Below are 20,019 nucleotides of genomic sequence, written 5' to 3' on the forward strand. Positions count from 1 at the left end.
CTGGAGCTTAGATTGTATTGAACAAAAAAAAAAGGCCCAAATGCCATACCTCTCAAGACAACTCCCAAACTAATGAATCAAAACCCCCACAACTACTGAAGTCTAATTATCTACACAATTAAATCTAATACACAAGAAGAATTGGCCTTGACTCACTCCTGCTCAGCTACTTGTTAGACATAGGTTTCACACCACAGGCATAAAATATAAAAACATAACCCTTAAGGGATAAAGCAATATGGATAATGGATGGATTGAGGTATTTGTGCATCAGGTCCTTTGTGTTGTTTTTGATGTTTGTTGGGTTTTGGGGTTTTATGTGGCCCATAGCCCAACTCAGAGTTTGCCCACAGGAAACCCACATAGGGGCCCCAAATTTCTAACCCACAGGGCCCATGTGGGTTTTTATGTGGACTTGCCCGACTAGTCTTTTCCACAGTAAGCCCACATAGGGGCCCCAAACTGCTAATCCACAGACATGGCCTGGGGGGGACATCTAGTTTTTTCGCAAACTAACGTGATCACTACAAGCAGGCAGATGTCATTTTAGTTTCTCCATGACAATTATATTATTCAACAGTATTAGTTTCACCAGTGCACTGTGGCTGTGTAAAACATGATGCTGAGAGATTGGGGACGAAACTGTTAATGAACTATTGTTTTCTACACATTTGTTGAGTTATTGGTTTGATTAAATAATTCATTGGCATTTTACCTTTTATCGTTATGACCCTAACTCAAGTCAATTTCACTTCACCTGGTTCACAGTGTCTCTGCTCTGCTTGCTGTGTGTGTGTGTGTGTGTGTGTGTGTGTGTGTGTGTGTGTGTGTGTGTGTGTGTGTGTGTGTGTGTGTCTGTGTTTTGTGTGGAGGAGTGTTCACTGCATATATAGTCTAGCCAGTGTATAGAAGATAAATAATCAGGTTAAACAGGAGCTGATCACATGATGCTTCGTATTAAAATGTGACATATTGACATGTGTTGGGCCGCGAACAGTTCTACTTTACATGGGGCCCATGTGGGTTTTCTGTGGGCTATAGCCCAACTGTAGGCTTGATATAGTTAGCCCCCATAGGGGCCCTAAAGGGCTAAACCCCAAGTGATCCGTGTGGGGCTCGCCCACTGATTTTTTTTTCTTAACTGCATATAATTGGGTCAGCTGTTCCTGGTTGTGAACCCCACTTGTTTGCTCCTGGTGCTCCACACTCACTGTCCTTAGTTTTTTGTTTTATTTGTCATGGTCTTTGAGCAGGGTATGACACCCTTATTGCATTACATATAGTAATATGATATTATTGATCAAAAACACAGGTAGGTTTTGGGTCACCTGCATGTCATTCGATCAGCAGATCTACGTCACACTGCATTGCAAGCTAAGTTACTGAAGCAAGACTTGAAGGCTATAAAAAGCTTTTCAAAATGTAAAAATGATGGGAACAGCCAGGCAACGGCCAGGCTAGAGGAGATGGAGGAAGAGCCTGGGCTACCAGTGTTTCTTGTTCCTGACAATGTCTCTGACCTCAACCAAGCAACACTTTAAAGACATGTATTCAATAATAGACGTATGCCTACATTTCACTTCAAGACAAGGCTAGATTTCAAATGAATGAATGAATGAAGATGGATGAAACACACTTCTTTATATTAACCAATCACATGTCACTTGTGTAAAATACAAGGACCGTGTCAAAACTGAATAAGATTTTGAATGAATAGCGATACCCTGTCATTTGAGTTCTGGAATATTTAAGACCAGATCCATTTCAAATATAAACAAAAAGTACAGAGGACATCACAATTTCCTTTTTAAAAATACTGCAGAAGACATCACAGAAAAATGATGGGTTTTACATGAAGTTCTGCAGACCCTCTGACTCACTGAACGACCTTATTACCTTTTGTAATAATCGCAACTGACATGCGCAGGACTTTCCACATGAATTTATCAACCTATGATAAAATGTCAAAAGTAATATGAGCAAGGCCTGGCGCTACCAGGTGGTGACTTTTAAGGCTCCCCCCACCCCTTTTTTTTTTCTCAAAGGTGCTCGACTTCAGTTTTAAATTATAGCTGTATGCCTTACGGACATATGCGTCTGAAATGAATAGGGATCAGTTGTCTGTTCAGTACTGTAATTAATATTACATATATATAACAAATATCACATATATGTACATATATTACACATTAAATGTTTTTTTGATAAAAATTTAGTTTAGTATTTGTATGACATAAAATAATCTTGATTGTTACTATATGACAAAAATGCCACCCAGTGACAATTGATAGTTATTCCTTTCTTACCTTTTCCTTTAATGCATAAAGGAGAGTGTTTACCCCAGAGAGTATGCAGATTTATTGATTCTTATATCCCAGAAAAAGTATTTGTTATGGTACATGGTTAACACACTTTATTTCACTATTGTCAACTTAGTGATCAGTTAATTTATTGTGTGTCTTATGGGTATCAAGCAATAATGACTATGTTCATTTTACTAATATAAACTAAATAAATATCACTATTTATATAGTGCCCCTGATTTATAGTACTGGTGCAAATTGAATTCAAATAAAATAAAAAATATGGCATTGTTTTAGTGCTATATGTTCATCAAATTATGCAAAGTATTTAATGAACATATACATCTAGACTCCATTTTATTGTCCATGCATGCATGCGCTATATGCAATAAATTCATCTTCCCCCCCCCCAATCTTAAGGTTGATGTTCAAACCCTGCCTCTGCCATACTTTCACCTGGTCTTGATGCTAAATCCTGAGGTTCTTGGCTGTGTGCCCTTTTTTTCAGCTTGCAATCACGAAAAACACATTTAATTAACAATATGATAATAAACAGGCAACCAACAGGCAATACTTCCATCATAGTGTTGCTCTATCTTGTCTTTTTTACTTGGTCCATATATTTTGTCATCTTAACAGAAGATAGGAGTCGTACATTTGAGGAAAAATATGCCTAACAGAATATAAAAGTACTTTTTAGTCTTTTAGCTGGCTTACTGTTTCGTTAATAGTTCACAAAGCAATTGTGAAAAGGAAAATGAAGAAAGGCAGCTAAATTTGATCACTGACCAGCAGGGTTACAAAGAGTTTAGAGTGTTCTTGTTGTTGATTAGGTGCAAGAATAGGTTTAATGCTGTGCAAATTCTGCAAAGTGCAAAGTGATGGCTCAGTTTTATAGTTCAATTTAGTTCATTGTAAGATTCCATGTTACATCCTGTTTGTATATGAGTTGCATTAATTCAACAGGTTATGTTGGTGGATGTTTTAAAATCTTGTTGTGTGTTGTTACAATCTTGGTACATGTGTTTTTAATTTTCAGCACCTGCCCTTCCAAAGTCTCTGCAGGCCCATGTCACTGTAGACCCTGGATGTATAAATCCACACCGTTAAGAGTTGTATTGTACAGTGTAAATTAAAAAAAGAATGAAAGAAAAAAAGGGGGAAAAAGCAAATCTTCAAGGGGAAATACAATAATTCAACTGCTCCCTTCTTAATTTTATGTCGCTGAATCCAAGCAACATGCTGTGATAGGCAAAAAGTTTTTTTTCTTTTCAAGTTGTCACATTTAATTACCCTACTTATTGTTAAACTACTGTATAATTATAAGGTCATCAGAGTGACTTATACTGTCTGACTCGCATTCAGAAATTGAATGCTGTGACACAAGATATTTTATGGTTTTGCTTTTTTTTTTCTTGCAGGGAGAACTATTTTGGAAGGTGCATGTTTAAATCTGTCAATAATCTCGGCATCGACAGGCGTGAATTGATTTAGTGAGCAATGTGCTGTTTCACCAAATCACTTTAGCAATCTGACAATAAATGAAGTCCTCGAGGCTTTTTTCAGACGTGCTAATGTAAATTCTGACAAAGAAAATCCAATACGCAGATAATCTGTTCACGCTAGAATATTTTCATGCACCAATAAGCAGTTTGATCTGTTATTACCTACCCATGTTCCACGTATTATTATTTTTGATTTGTTTGTATTGGTCGTGAAGTTTAAAAAACAAGACAAAAATTGAAGGAACCAAGAAAACGAACCTCAGAAATGATTAATAATTGACACAGCACATATGCACAAATACTCCGAGCAAACTTATTGAAGTGAAGTAGAACAGAAGACATATGGTGCATAAGGCACCAGATGTCATGCTGCAGAAATACAGATGTTGTAGGGAAACATTACTCAAGCCCAAAGGCCAGCAAATCGTTAATTAATGCTATTAAATTCTTGGAGGAATCCTCATATAATTACACCTGCAGCAGGTGTGGTGCTACAACATGCACTGGTACACTATACTTCCTAGTTCCCCGTGGGCACATCATCGGATGAGACTCTATCAGACACTTCTATTCAGATGAATGAAAATGTAATCATCATCCAAAAGAGACTTTTACAAGTACAAACATTTAACCGTATTACTGCAGTCAGGGCGCGTGTTCTCAGTCTTTGGCTGTTTAATTTACAACTTGTCTCTCGTGCTTTTGCTTAGTTTCCTCTGTTGTGCAACCAGCTATTTTGTGGAAGAATATTGGTAAATGGAAGTGTCAAGGTTTTTCAAGTAAATAAATTAATTTGCGTCATTCATTATCATACCGAATTACAAAGAGACAAAACAAGCAAATGAAGACAGAACATATCTATTGATGGGATTGGAACTTGAGAGACACGTTGTGGAACTTTGAATGTCTCATATTTTCCTCTCTCTGTGTGTTTTGGGCCAGCTAATCTGTACCAAATTGTATGAAATCCTAGATTCAAAAGGAGTCCAGAAATATACTTTATTCTTACATATATACATATCCACTACTTATATCCAGAGAAACTGACAAAATCTAACAAAGAAAAAAAACCTCTCAATAAGATTAATTAGGTGATTAAAAAAAAATCCTGGATTTGCATCTTTGACCGGATCACTGTCAAAATTGAATGGGCTCCGGTCCATACCCCATCCCCCTCAAACTGTCTGGTGCAAATCGAAAATAAACCAAACAGAGAGGTGAAAACATAACCTCCTTGGAAGAGGTAATAAACCCAGAAAGTGATGAGTTATCACTGCTGCCTTCTTCATCACAGGCAGTTGTCTTCCATGTACCAGTAATTTAGATTTTCCTTGACATATGGAAACACATCTGGCCGCATACCAACATTCTCCTTTAAAGCACCTGGAAACTTGACCTTAAAGAGTAACTTCAGCCTATGTTGTTAACATAAAAGCATAGGGTGGCATATGATGTTGTGTAGTTTGTGCAAGCATTTTTAGGTCAAATTTAACGACTTTCTGTTTGTTTTGATTGAACCTTTTATGAGTTAGGGGTAAGGGTTAATAGCAGTCTTGCCTTAGCGGACCGAAAAGCGACAGCATTCTCGGCCAGCTGCAAGTGAAAAAGGGCACTTCAGTAATCTAGCTGCAAGGTAAATAGTGCTATAAAAAATCTTTACAACAAAAAGGTAATTTAAAAGCGGAAGGGTTTAAGTGTGGGGATATTTAGTAATGGAGGCAACAACTTTTTATTCCAGGGTTAATATGTTTGTAAAATGTCAATGCTGAGTTAAGGCCTATTTTGTACTCGGCTGTGTGGTAAGTGTACAAAATTAGACTGCGGGCTAACTGTAGTCTCAGTTAGTGCCTCTAACACAAAACTGCTCATTGCATATGAATAAGGAAGCCTTAAAGGTTTGGGCCATACATAACTGCATTATATACTGTATATACTGGTTGATCAGAATTGATTGACAGATATAGTAAGAACCAATAAGCCTTCTTTGGGTTGTTATTCGAATGCTGCTAAATCGCGATTTGGTGCATGGAAGAATGTGACATCACTCTTTTCCTGCCCATTTTTTAACGCAATGACAAAAGAAGAAATACAAAAATCTTTAATTTGAAAGAACTAAAACTGTTTACAGATAATTTGTTCATGTGGAATCACCTGGGGCCATAGGGCGGGTTCACACCTATCTTGTTTGGTCTAGAGGTGGTTTCAGTCCAGAACAAATTGAACCATGGTTCGGTTCACTTGCAATGTGAAAAACACGTTTTCGGACCAATTGCCAGGAGTTGAGACGACATTAAACAAAAGAAGGAGAAAAAGAAGCTGAAGAGACGCAAAATTGAGCCATGGTACCACATAGGGGGAGGAGGAGGCAAAGCATCTGATTGAAATTTTCACAGGATAGCTTGCAGTGTTTGCCTCCGTCAATATCGCCTGCGAATGATGCAATGTTTGCATGACAAGGATGTACTGTATCTGAAGTTGGTGATGCTGATGGTAATAACATAATAATATTAAATGGCAACAACATTTACAAAATTCATAAATTTTCTTCATTCAAATAGAAAGATTTCTGACCGCCGAACTGACAACATGCAGATGTCAGAGACACGAATGTCTACAAACCGATTAGTGTCAAAAATAATAACAATAACACTGTCTAATAGTGAACACAACAGGAAAAACTAATGTCACACAAAAATCTTTAGCTGGCTCCCTAGATTGCAATTTGAAACCAAAACTTAAAGAATCTAATTGAAGACGTAAACGTTGGTTCGGACCAAGGTCAAGATCCCATTCAAAAACTGACAAATACTCGCAGAGATTATTTAAAATTTTTGCAGATTGAACGCTTATATGACATCGACTAGTTTCCTCCTCTTAAAACAGAGAGGAAAAGTCAGTAATCCAATAATGAAGATATCAAAACAAATGAAGCCTAATTTGCTTGTTTATGAAACCAACAGCTGAATATTAAGGTCATAGAGTCTGAACTACAGCTCAAATTGGAACATTCCTCACATTCCCCACTTGAATGAACCAGTGTTTGCATGTTACTCCATTCCTTGATGTGAGATTAGTCTCTCAGCTGCTTAAGAAGTCAAATGTGGTGAAAGACCTAACCCTGCATGATTTACCTTTTGCGGTGAAGAATTCTACAGACTCCCACCTCGAGGCGGTAACATATTTTTCTTGAACTCCCTGAATCTAACTTCCTCCACTTTAGAGGCCAGGAAGTTTGCGTTTCAGTATGCGTACTGTAGGTGCAATGTGGGTTCTGTATTGCAAATGCTCAGTGCACTCTGGTGTTCTAAGTACTGTACTTTCCTTTCAACCATAGGCCTTTACAGTGATGACCTTTACTTGGTCATGTCTAGATCTGCAAACACCACACTCTCTACTCCCCTCGACCAATCCTGGATCACCTAAGATGAACCAGGCTGCCCAGGTAGAGCCTATAATTGGGAAACGGTGACCTCTATCCTAAAGTAGTACTTAGTTCTAAATTCAAAGAACTGTTTAGACACAAAGGACATCACTGTTCCTGTAGATTTAGTGAACAGATCGTTTGGCCTGTTTGAGCTCAGCCAGGAGTCCGCAAATGGACTAGGTCAAAATCACAAAAGTGAATCAGATTTTTTTTATGCTTTTTTTTTTTTTTTTATGCTTCTTAAAGTAACGTTTTGTAAAAACCTTATCTTTTTGCTCCTAAATTTATTGTACAGTTCACACAAATCAATTTTTTGGTCACAAATGTGAGTGAAAACACTTGCACTGTCTTGCCATGTGTCATGTTCCGTGTGTGTGTGTGTGTGTGTGTGTGTGTGTGTGTGTGTTGTGTGTGTTGTGTGTTCGTGCTTTGGGACTGTTTTCCCTTTTATTGTATTTTTGTTCACTTTCTTTTTCTTCACCGTTGTGAATGTTATCAAGAAGAAAGAAAGGAAAAGTTTGTCATAATTCCTGAAAAGATTGAATCACTCACACTGGCATCAGAGCATCGGAGAGGACATACACACTTACGATTTGAAAGTAAAGTGAAAATGCTTGTGGTCAAGAAGGAGAATTGTCGACTAGACACAATAGTCGACAATTGTGCTAGATCAATAAAAGTGTTATTTTTGTGATGAGTTAGATTTTTGTAATATATATATATATATATATATATATATATATATATATATTACAAAAATCTAACTCATCACAAAAATAACACTTTTATTGATCTTGCAAAGGTAAACTACAAATATATATGCAGTCAATATTGCTTATCACTGAGATATATATATATATATATATATATATATATATATATATATATATATATATATATATTAATTAATAACACATCAATTAACACATTTATGTCAGTCTAAACAACGCATTGGGGATAAAGTTTTACTCTGTGTGCTGCAGACTTATTTTTGTAATATTTGCAACAGTTTGCTTCAATGTGAGAACATATGGTGCCTAACCCTAAACCAGCCATAACCTTATATTTATCCCTCTATACAATATCAACAAGACACTTCATTGCAAAAATATTATAGATATTATGTGGGAGGTTCAACCATTCATCTGACAAGAATTAGCTTGGTGTTTGAGAAACATCATGTAATAATAATATTTTTATTTTTTACAATTCACATCTCTTTCATGCAACAAATCAATAGTATAATGTATCATAAGCCGAGCACAATGCAATACTTTTAGATTGTAATTGGATGTTATATGTTATGTGATATATTTAATCCACCAAATCAAAAGCAGAATACACAATATAAAAAACATCCACATGATATCATCTGTATTTGGAAAAACTGTAAGCTGTGGAATGGGGCCAGCCCTGAACCTGCTGTTGCATGGTCCAGATGTCTGTACAGGAATATTTCCCAGGGTAAATTGTGGGAATAAGGCCTTTCTTAAGTTGGTGCTTAGTGCAGTAAATTTATATTTAGGGCTCCAGGGTAGGCTTATTTGGGGTAGACTCAGCGCAACATTCCAGGATGATAGGTGGTATTAGGGCTTCAAAGCATCCAGTTGGTCTCATATTCTGTCTTATAAGGGGAAAGGTGTTCATACTACATGAAACCTATTCTCCAATTTATGACAAAATAACTCACGTATAATTTATAAAACCAACTAAAAAGAGAAGAAAGGTTATGATTGCAGTTCTTAAAAGTCCTGTTATGAAGTCGAATTATCTTGTGATCTATCTTGTAATAAGTAGGTTTCTTGTTTAAAACGGGATAATGCTGTCCTTATATTGAGAAAACAAAAGCACATTAATCCATTGTCACAGGTAATTGTACTTAGTTTCCCTCATATAATGAGAAAATTATCTTATCAAAAAGAAAACACTTTGTCTCAGAATAACAGCAGAATTAACATGTGATCCTGCGATGACGGAGCAATCATCACAACCATCGCTGCGCATTGGTATAAATATCAGCCGGGGAAAAGAATTGGATAAAAAAAAATCATCATGGTAAGAATTTAGCAACGGCAGAATATGCAGAACTGTTGCTCATTTTAATTTTGATGAACAGTTTACAGGTTGACATTCATAATCTATTAGGTAGGCTATACTGTACAACACACTGGCCCACTTTGATAGATAAAATATGAAATTACACCAGAGGTAGCCTTGAGAATCGAATGCAAGCTTATAACTGGATATAGTAGCATTTTATAGCCTAGTAAGGGAATGTGGGGTAGGTCTGGACTGGTGACAATCATAAATTCAACTCGGCACATGAATACCACTCAGAAGAGCGAACAAGGCACTGCAGCTGACCTTGTACACAACCAAGAGACAATAACACCCCAGGCCGCCCAGCTGTGCTGTGCACAGTACATCCCCACATTAGACCAGACCAGGGCTCCAACCTTCCCATGAAAGAATTTGACTCCACAGGATTTACATACTTATTTCCACAAACCACAATGACTGGCATACGATGGCATTTATTTTCACGCCATGGAGTAGAGATCATGTAGATGATGTAGAATTGTCAACGCTTCCCAGGAAGAATCAATACAGTCACAACCATGTTCATGAGATGATCATTTAAAAAAAAATCTGTGTCTGATAATGACAGAAGAACTAGTACACATTAAATTACAAGTTAAAGCAGAAAAGTCCATAGTAACAGTAGAGCCACCATTACTCGCCAGTACAGACAGAAAAGTGACTATGGACAAATTATAAATACTAGTGTTTTTTTCTGAGCAATTAGAGCTTTACAGCACAGTTTCTGACACGTTTTGTTGTACAGTCCACCTCCCGTCCCATATAAATTCCCTTTATATTATTCCATTATGTGTTGATACATAAAGATATAGAATATGGGATCTATAAATGTACATACATACATAATATACATACTGTACAAAATGAGGATGAAGCTACATGCTATAAGGATATGTCATTTGTAACCATATTTAATTTTCCCTCAATGTATCCTAAACACTGAGGGAAAATATGGTTATGGTCATTGTCCTATTTAAGCTTATTAGGAAGGACATTGACACCCTAATTCATTAAAACAGTAACTTGCTTATGTTTAAAAAAAAAAAATTTTTTTTAAGTATATGTTAAGATTTTGGTGAATTGATTCTAATGTTCTATTTATGTTCATCACGTTGGATGATCTAATCAAATCTAGTCATCTTTATTTGTGATCTACGGACCAGCAGAAAGAAAACTGTCACTGAGGTGGTTTTGGAAGGAGCCACAAAATGAAATGGATTGAAACTGTCAGAATGAAAATATAGTTTTGATCCAAGTTGCAGCGTTTCTAGAATAAACCATGTCATTTGGTTTACATTTTAATTTTATCTGATGGGACAAAGTACTGACCAATAAAAAGAGAAAAAAATTGATAGAGATGAAGGAGGAATAAATTATCAGTCAAACATCAAATTTTCTGTGAACAGTTGACTATTTACAATAAGGAAATGAAACACGCCAAAAGAGTTCATCATCAACAACCAGAACATTCCCAAAACTCTCCTCTCAACCACGGACCTTTTCATTTACCCCATTTCTACAAAGTCAAGCAGTAGATCAAACAGCTCCAATTGTGAAGATAAATAATAAGTAGGTAAATACACACTATTTGGCCATAATAATTTTAATCTCAGCATTTGAATTTTGAACACTCCAGGGGCCGGTTGCCAACTGTCTAAGTTAAGACCAGTCTTTAGAATGGAACTTCTGACTCAGCGATGTGCAACCGGACCTCAAGATGTTTTTAAAAGAGGAAACACTTGAGAAATTTGTCTCGATTAAGGCGTAGATGATTGACAAAGTTATTTCCCAATAACACTGGCAGCTTGTTGCCGTTTTTATTTTTAAATGAAGATTTACTTAATATTGTAAATTATTCTCTCCAGATGGGAGAAAAGAGTAGTCAAACATTTTCTGAGGAGACATGTTGATATGCGTTGCAGATTGACTGTAATAATATTTCCCAGAACTCAGGTGGTAAAAACATTTTCCCTTTTTGATTGCATGTTTTGGCATTGTTAAAGGAAAGATATTACAAAACCATGCACTTGCATTTACTTTCCATTGCTTCCGGTGACATTTGTTTTGCTTTACAATATTTTTACAGAAGCAGTAATTGTCTTGTATGAGTTGATACATTTTCCAGAGTAAAGAGTAGTCCACAACACTCTGTTACCAGGGGTGAATACAAAGGTTCTGTCTAATCAAACTTGACAGGAGCAAGATTGTTATTATTGTTATTATGTTGCATTGTGATGCAGGTAATCCTCATGCTGCTGTCAGGAGGGAAGAAAAAGGGGATAGCCTCCAGGGATCTCTACTGAATTTGCCGATGAGTTCTTGAAACCACTCAGCCTGATGGAACTTGCTCCAAAGTTCTTTCCTTGACGGTGAGTGTACCTGTGGCAGCAAGGGTTTCAAGCGTTGAGTGAAGGGGCCAAATAGGAGTGAAGTGCCCATTGCCCCAAGGCGAAGGGCAGAAGGTGGAGAGGCGTCAGACTGTCATCCAGGGCCAGCAGCTTTGTGGAGACTCCTGGGTGGCACTGTCTGCGGTGGCCTTCGAAAGAGAACATTTCACATTGAAATTGCCACACTGTGGATTAAAGAGCTTACACAGTGGTTTTGTATTGGACTTCCATCATGTTCAGGGAATCACAGAGACGGGTTAAATATGGGAAAAATCAAAGCAGCAGAGGCGGGTGTACATTAAGTTGTTGGTGCCTAGTATCGGTCCAGCTCCAAAAACACCAGATCCTACATTTCCAATAATGCAACCAATAATGCCTACTACACCGAGACCTTTCCTGACTGATAAATACTCACATCTTTCAAACTTAATAGACCCACCTTTGGCTTTACAATAAAAACTTGTACTCCCCAGGCCCAAGTCAAAACTAATCCTGATAATCCATATAGTCACCCCCCATTAGTGATGGACAGCCAACCTGGAATGACCCGTTGGCATGAAGGTTGTTTTGGCCATGCACACCGACGATGATTTCACGAGCAGTAATGAGTTGGTGAACCTTTCACATTAGGCATTACTCTTTCCTCACCTGCTGGCTATACGTCCCTGAGGCATGTCCGTCCACACCACTGCTACTGCCAGCTATAATAACAATTGTCCTTCAGCAGTTGGAAAAGTTAAGGGTTGTAACCAGAGAGAGTGTACACACCGCCTACGAAATACCGCCATTCACCTTATGTTTTATAAACTTGTTGATATAATGTATGATTGTAACCTGCATTGGGTTTCTGCTTTGACTATACTATATAGTCACACTTGTGCTGCCTCCAAATTCTCCTAATGAGATATTAATTGCCAAAATGGTTTATAAAAATAAAACACAAGACACATTTCACTCACACCCTAAATACACACTATATCGTAAGACAAAAAAATTGCTTTGAAAGACTTTTAAAAATATAGGTTTTCATGACAGCGGATGTCACCGCTTAAGAATTCCAATAAACATAACATGTTCACATATGTTCACACCATATTAAACAAAAATACAGTATATAACAATTTTAAATTATAAATATAACTGATGAGAACTGAGACTGACATGGATTGAATCTCACAATACACTACAGAAAAGAATCGGACTCACCTTAACAGACAAAAATCATGGCACTTGGGGTCTGCGTCAAGCACACAAGTGCAACGCTGAGTCTTTGCCCACTGATGTTCAGTTGGTTGCCCGACAACAGCTCGTCTGATTCTCTGAGGGCCTTGGTAGCTCGACATTCCATAGGGCACAGTGCGTCTGAGAAGTCAAAACAAACAGAGGCCATTTTATGCACCAGCAGTAAAAACAGTGTGATAAATCACATTCTCGAGGAGGACACACGGAAATATAACATTCAAACAAACATTAAATAGTGCTACACTTGGCAAGTGCCAAAACACGGACATGTAAAACACCGGAAATATATATCAATCATCAACGACCTCCAACTTCGCCAAAATACTGCGTTGTTCCAAGAACTAGAAGTTCTTACAAGCACATTTCCCCTGTTCTTGCGTCAATGCAGGTCATTTTTTTATAAATCACTGAGCGGCCTTGCCTTGCCATCTACATGAGTGACCCTCACCCTTTATTCCCCTGCTTGCACTCATAGATCTACAGACCAGCTGTTGCTCTTGGTCCACTGGGCAGAGCCTAAGACAGAAATAGTCGGGCATTTGCTGTAAGAGCTCCTCGACTGTGGAATAACTGTGAGATAAATTGTTATGCAGACAGGGCACAGCAATCCAAGGAAACAAACGTTAAAAAAAAGACAACCGTATCAGTTAAAACAAGTTAAAAATCAGACATTCTTTTTTATTGTCGTTGTTGTTGTTGCTGTTATTATTATTCATATTATTATACTATATTATTATTATCCAGCTGTAGTTTATACTTCTTTTTTCAAACCATAAAGTGTGCGATATACTTCTTGATCTGTGCAAAAAAAAGAACTAAAGTTGCACATTCAAAGCATTTTTAATGACCTGATGTGTCAAGGCTTGTACGATGGTCCAGTTACAGCAGACTTTTGACTGAATGTGCCCTGTGTTTTTTGTTTTGTTATATAAGGAACATTTTGCCTGTAAACATTTGCTTTCGGTTTAGTGAACACGCAGTGAAAGAACAAAAGGTGTCCAGAGAGGTCTGTGAATGTGAATAATGAACTTAAAATATAACTTCCATAGATCAAATTGACAAAGTCAGGGAGTTCATCACTGTATCCGAGACTGTACTAACTCTTATTCTCCCATCTAAATACCACTGTTATTGCTTATCTTATTTTATCCCTCTTTCTATACTCTATATGTGTAAGGAATTTCAGCATCAAAGGCCTTTTACCTTTTACCTTTTCAGTGTGATGCGGCTTCCTTGTCTTAATGTATAACACAAAAGGTCTGAAAGAGATTACGACAGCAGAGTGGGGTGTTATTTGATGACGTTTAGGGAATCCTGGCCTTTAGCCAATAAAAGCACTTTAATTTTAATTGTAGTGTAATGGGGAATTCACAACAAAAGAGAAGGAATCTTAAGTTCCCTTTTTACACAGCCTCTAAGGCAACTGTTGCCACCTTGCTTTTCTGTGTAAAAGGTATGAACACGCCAGCCTGTTTGCTTCAGTGTAAACAAGCGAAGCCAACGAAGCAAAAAAATCTCAGTTTATTGGTGCTATATGTGTGTTTGCTCTGCCATCAAATGTAGTTTGTAACGGTTTGGGTACATGTTTCTGGATTAAAGGAGCTCTTGAGAGCAGCAGAGAGTGGAGTAAGCTCCAAAGTAATCGGCAACACATGTCTGGGGTTTCCACTGTTTGTGATTTATGAATGACCATTGACATTGACCTTACAAAGCCCGGTTGTACGGCTATTCTATTATACATAAACAATACTGGCTACACGTGCCCCGAACGTTACGGTTGAGTTGAGAAGCAAAAAAGAAATTGGGGGCTTGGCTAATCAAGGCCTAAACAGGGCTGCTCCCCTCATAACTAAGCAACCCAGTATGTCTTAAAGGCACAGTTCACAATTACAACTGTTACTAGTGTCTTGCCAGGAGTGGAAAATTGCTTCGCAACAGCTTCAGCCTTCATTACGTTTGCAAGATGAAAAGCATCAGAGGAGTGATATACAGTATATCGGCTGCTATATATTAGGGCTGCAATCTGTCCATTATTTGGTCCATTGATTAGTTGTTTGGTCCATAAAATGTCATAAAATTGTGAAAATTAAGATTGTGTTTCCCAAATCCCAAGATGATGTTTTGTTTTGTCCACACACCAAATATATTTAGTTTACTGTCATAGAAGAGCAAAGAAATCTGAAAATATTGACATTTAAGAAACTGAAATCGGAGAATTTTGACTTCTTGAACTGATTAATCGGTAAGACTTATTTTGCTCGGTTGCATCATTGAAGAGCTATCTGTAGTGGTGCGCGTGCATTTGTGTGTGACCCCAAGACCCCCATGATCGATAAACTCCAAATCCTGTGTTTTGGAGTTATTTTGTACACAGTGGTAATTCTTCAGGGCAGACTGGATGCTACCAGGCGGGACGGCCAGACTGGCTAGATGGTAAGCAGGCTTACTTCATTTCTTCATTGAAGTGATAGAAATATAATTAGTTAGAGATTAGTTAGTAAACAGGTATTAATGCCAGTGTTGAAACGATAGCAAAAGCCAAAACTAACATATAACCCATGTAAAAGGCGCTACACAGTGACACTCCGAAGCGTTCTATGAATTCAGTCCTCGAAGCAAGAACTTTTAAGGTGAGGACTTTTTTTTATCATGGAGACGATCGCTTGTGTACTTTCTATAATGAGATTAAGTGAGCCTTCAGCTCAAAGGAACCAATTCAATTTTTGAGAGATGATCTTCTTTTATCATCTTATTTCTAGTGCAGTGCTCTACACAATGTGAGCGCACATATTTGAAAACACACTTGCTGCTTTTATATTAATGTTGTGGTATATGTCAACATCCCGTTCGATTTTTAAACTATGTCAATTTGTTCCGACTTGCTAAGCAGTAATGAAGTGAGCTCTTTACTTGAAATGCCAACGGCGGTTTTGGCACAAGAAGACAGAGGAAGAAAGAATGCTTTTCTACTATCTTGCCAAGGACTTTAATATGCACGATGGAGGTGGTAGAACAAAGCATAATTCCCCAATGCGAGAAAGGTGTTGAAAAATCGAATTTTGTATTAGTATGGCTACAATTTCAATTTGGACATTTTAAACTAACTTTGTGTAAGTGCAAATTATGAAAAACTTTCACTTACTGTAATATTCACCTGCTCGAAATGTTCACTTTTCATGGTTTGACCTCACCTGCAGAGCCAGAACAACACCTGAGGTGGACGTAGCATCTCTGGCCAGAACTGGCCCCCGATTTTTTGGTGATCAGAACATGAAAGTGTTGGTTATCCTAGAACCAAGATCCCATTGCCAAATTGCCAGCACTATTACCAGTAATATTACCTTCATTATGTTGCTTTCCTCAGTATTTGTATTTCGACAGGCCATTTCTGCAGCTTTGGGAAAAATGTATCCCACAATTGCACAGTAGCTACCCTGGAGGTATAGTTTTTATTAAAGCTGCAAACAGCAATGAAGGGCCTCTGCACCTTCGTCCAAGGGGTGGTGCAGATGCCGTGGCGTTATTGCGGCGCAACACAATTCAGAACCCTTATGATCATTGGATTCTGCATGAAGGAGAAGACTGTTCTCTTATGTAAATGCAACATGCATTTGGTCGACATGGTTTCAACCTTCTAATTGACTTCTTTCAACCAAAAGTGATGCTTTGTAAACGATGAACATGATTCTGTGTACACTTCAACTAGAGTGACAAGTGAAATGGCAGAAATAGACGAAGATACAACATTGAAGTAACAATACCACAAATCAAATGTCTCTGGTCATAGACTCAAGAGACTTTTTGAGGTATTGGTCTTGTATATCTGCATACTAATTTTAATTAATCTAGGTGAAGCATAGCGTGAGAGCGACTTTGTTGAAATTGGTCGAAGGCGCCAGCGAAACGTCTTGCCACACCCAGGCCAAACAACCCCGTCAGATCACACATTGTAGGCTTTATGAAATGCGTGCCAGATTTCGTGATTTTTTTTAAAGCCTGCCAGGCGCCTCAAAAACACCTTTATTTTTTTTAATAGTCAGTATCGCATTATCGTGCTAGTGACATTTCCCGAAAAATCATCATCATCTAGGTCTTAAATTATTTTTTTTCTGATTTGAGGCACGTCTGTTGAACTCCCTTGGAAAAATGTCAAAGTATAGGTGCCAGTATTACCAAGTCTGAAATTTGGCCTGGAGACGTCTTCAGGCCAGGACTTTTATTAAGCAGAGTGATATTTATTGTCATTATACTCAGGTATATTGAAATTTCCTATCATACAGGAAAATAACTAAGAAATAAAAGTAATAAGAGACAAATTGAAGCAGCAGTAAGAATGTGGAATGTGGAGCATGTGGAATTTGAGAAAGGATCTGATGATGTGGGGCCAACAACAGTTTCTTTGTCTACAGTGTGCATGCATGCATATCATGAGCAGCGACAAAATGAAAGCTTTAAGATGAAAATTCAGGAATTTCACAACATTCCGTCATCAAGGTCTTGAGAGTTGTCTGACAAGATCTGAATAACCCGCAAGAAGTAATATCTATGCATATACAGCCTATAACTTCCTGTTGCAGAGACGTGGTACAGGTACAGATTTGACCCAGGCCCGTTATAAAATGCTTCCTGTTTCTTGAGAAAACCTGGAAATTCTACGCCACAGACCCACCATTTAATCTATGATAAAATCCTGTGCAATTTCACATTTTTAAGATTATGTTAACAAGCTTCGAGGTCCATTGGATTATTTCCCTAGGAGGAAATCATATATAGTATACATACATATAGTATGACCGACCTAATAGATGTGCCTTCTTTTTTAATACATTTTAGCGGACCCAATAACATTTTAGCGGACGCAATAAAGCAATTTGCCATGCCCATGCCCATGTGCGTGCGACGCATGCCTTAGAAAAACCCAAATAAAAACTCCTCTCCAACCCTTTTGTATGTCAGACTTCTCTCTGATCTCTGCAACCTCACAATCTCTATACGGTACAGCGAAACACCAACTATGTTAACTCAAGCCCGCGATTAATGAGGATACTTGATATTGTACACATTTTGCAGAACCAATTCAATAGTCGTTTGCATGGTTGTACATTTACACTAAAGGGCTGTACCGCAGGGCCATTACTAAGACAACATTTCCACTGTCCAATTCGGGTTAGGCGGGGTCTTGTGTTAAAAAAGAAATAGTAAAGATTTTACTCTGCTTATCTTTGTTCTTATCATTCTTCTCATTATTATCATTATCATTAAATATTTATTATTATTAATAATAATAAATATAACAACATTTAAACCAGAAGTTTTAATCTTATTAGTCCCCCAGGCATCACTTAGAAGGGTAATGGGGTTATGTCGAAATTACAATTCTAAAGTGTATGGTTCATGTGTCACGCCACCGGATACGGTGAGACACAATAAGATGAATGTTTTATTTAAGCCTCTCTGAGGCTATATGATGCAGGGGCTTGCCATCACTTGAACCGTGATTGAGTGTGGCCCTAAGGGAAGAAGCTGCCATGCGTGACTTGCTAGTGCGTTGGCTGCCGTGCTCCCGTTGGGTGGCACAAACCAGCCACATGCCAATTGGTTTTTGTTTTTTTAAATAGTCTTAATTGCCGCGTCTTATCCACCGCCGACAAAGAACGCGATGCTGCGCAAGCCCGGAGACGTTCGCGCCCCGACAGTGGCACATCCGGGCGGACCGCTGGGGAACTGCACGGATACGCGCTATTTCACGGCCTGGTGTCCAACACGGCGGCTCTTACTCGGGAGTGTTGATCCAGATGATATCCAGGTGGCAGTAGTAGACGCACTCTTTATCCTTGTAGGAGTAACAGGTGCAGCGCTTGGGTCGGGACTTCGTCTCCGCTGCCTCGGAGCCGAACACCCCGCCGGAGTGCGCGACGCTTCCAGGGCTCACATCTGATTGGTCCGAGCCGACGGACGTCAAGACACCTTGTGTTGTGCAAAGAAGTTTCGATTAGAAAATAAATGAAGTATGCACAATCAAACATACAAGACAAATGGGCACATTTAAAGTGCGTAAATACGCATGGGAGATCGCGCCCGTTGTTCCTCGCAGACGTACCTTGTAAGAGAACGAATGCCAGTATTTTGTAAATCATCTTTTTCGCGAGGATGGATGGTATCCTTGCCATGTCAGATATTCCCAAAAACCAACATAGTCCGATGAGGACGAAGCGCATATGTCAAATTAATCTCCCACCTGCATCGAGGGAAAATCCAAGAACTTTAGTGTAGATCCATGCGCGGCTCATCTCACACGGTCCGGACGCGAAATTGCAATGGATCGACGGACGTCTGTGGCGCGGTTCCTTTTAATGTGAACGGCCCCTCGTCATAAATCCTACCTGTAGCCTGCGCAAGTCGATGAGAAAAGTGCGGTGTCCTGAGGCTACGACAAGTGGCCGCAGCCGCACAGCAAAAGATGATCTATGGAGCTGAGGGAGGGCACTGCGTTCCTGGAAGTCACTTCGCCCTCTGCAAGCGCGAAGTAATGGGATGCAGGACTTGGGAGAGGAGCAGGTACCCGCCCACGTCCCCCCTAAAAACCCCTCTGTCAGATTCAGCAACACCAGGAGGCTGCAGTGTGTTCGTGTGTGTGCGTGTGTAAAAAAAAAGACACTTGTCATGATTTAAGATAAGTACTGAGCAGCATGAGCCCGCCTTGGGCCATGCATTTGTTGCCTCAAACACCATACCAATCCAACTTTGTGATGAGGGTCTTTCCCTTTTTGATGTTGCACTTTGATTACAAAACAGAACCATACACAAATACAGCTCGCACCATTGGCATGATTCAGATCTGGGCCCGCTTGTTCCAAACTCTGGACCTACAATTTCTATACTCTCACTATTCCTGTTTTATTTTCGCCTCATGTCCTGAAGCACTGCATACGGAGATGTTTTCATTTTCCTCTGCAACCCAGTCACCTGATTGCCAAGTCCATGGGGTCGAGTGTCTCACATTGTCAATCACATGAGCTTCCCCTTCTCTCTCCCACACACCTGATCCCAGTTTCCTT

At 38.7% G+C, this 20,019-nt stretch overlaps 1 protein-coding gene across 3 annotated transcripts; it reads right to left on the reverse strand.

Moving 5' to 3' along the window:
- Positions 1-8,414: 8,414 nt before the first annotated feature.
- On the reverse strand, positions 8,415-19,590 carry edn3b (endothelin 3b). 3 transcript variants are annotated; one of them, XM_035646245.2, is made up of 5 exons: positions 19,345-19,581; positions 19,062-19,199; positions 18,739-18,928; positions 12,926-13,081; positions 8,415-11,868 (listed from the first exon to the last, which is right to left on the reverse strand). In XM_035646245.2, the coding sequence occupies exons 2-5, from the start codon at positions 19,177-19,179 to the stop codon at positions 11,814-11,816; spliced, it is 519 nt and encodes a 172-aa protein (XP_035502138.1). In that variant the 5' UTR covers positions 19,180-19,199; positions 19,345-19,581; the 3' UTR covers positions 8,415-11,813. The 3 variants fall into 3 exon arrangements, with proteins under 3 accessions (XP_035502138.1, XP_035502139.1, XP_047187287.1); XM_035646246.2 differs by lacking the exon at positions 19,062-19,199 and having other exon boundaries at positions 19,200-19,590; XM_047331331.1 differs by having other exon boundaries at positions 19,062-19,580.
- Positions 19,591-20,019: the final 429 nt, after the last annotated feature.

The sequence above is a fragment of the Scophthalmus maximus genome, chromosome 3 (genome assembly GCF_022379125.1).
Source record: "Scophthalmus maximus strain ysfricsl-2021 chromosome 3, ASM2237912v1, whole genome shotgun sequence".
Lineage (NCBI taxonomy): Eukaryota > Metazoa > Chordata > Actinopteri > Pleuronectiformes > Scophthalmidae > Scophthalmus > Scophthalmus maximus.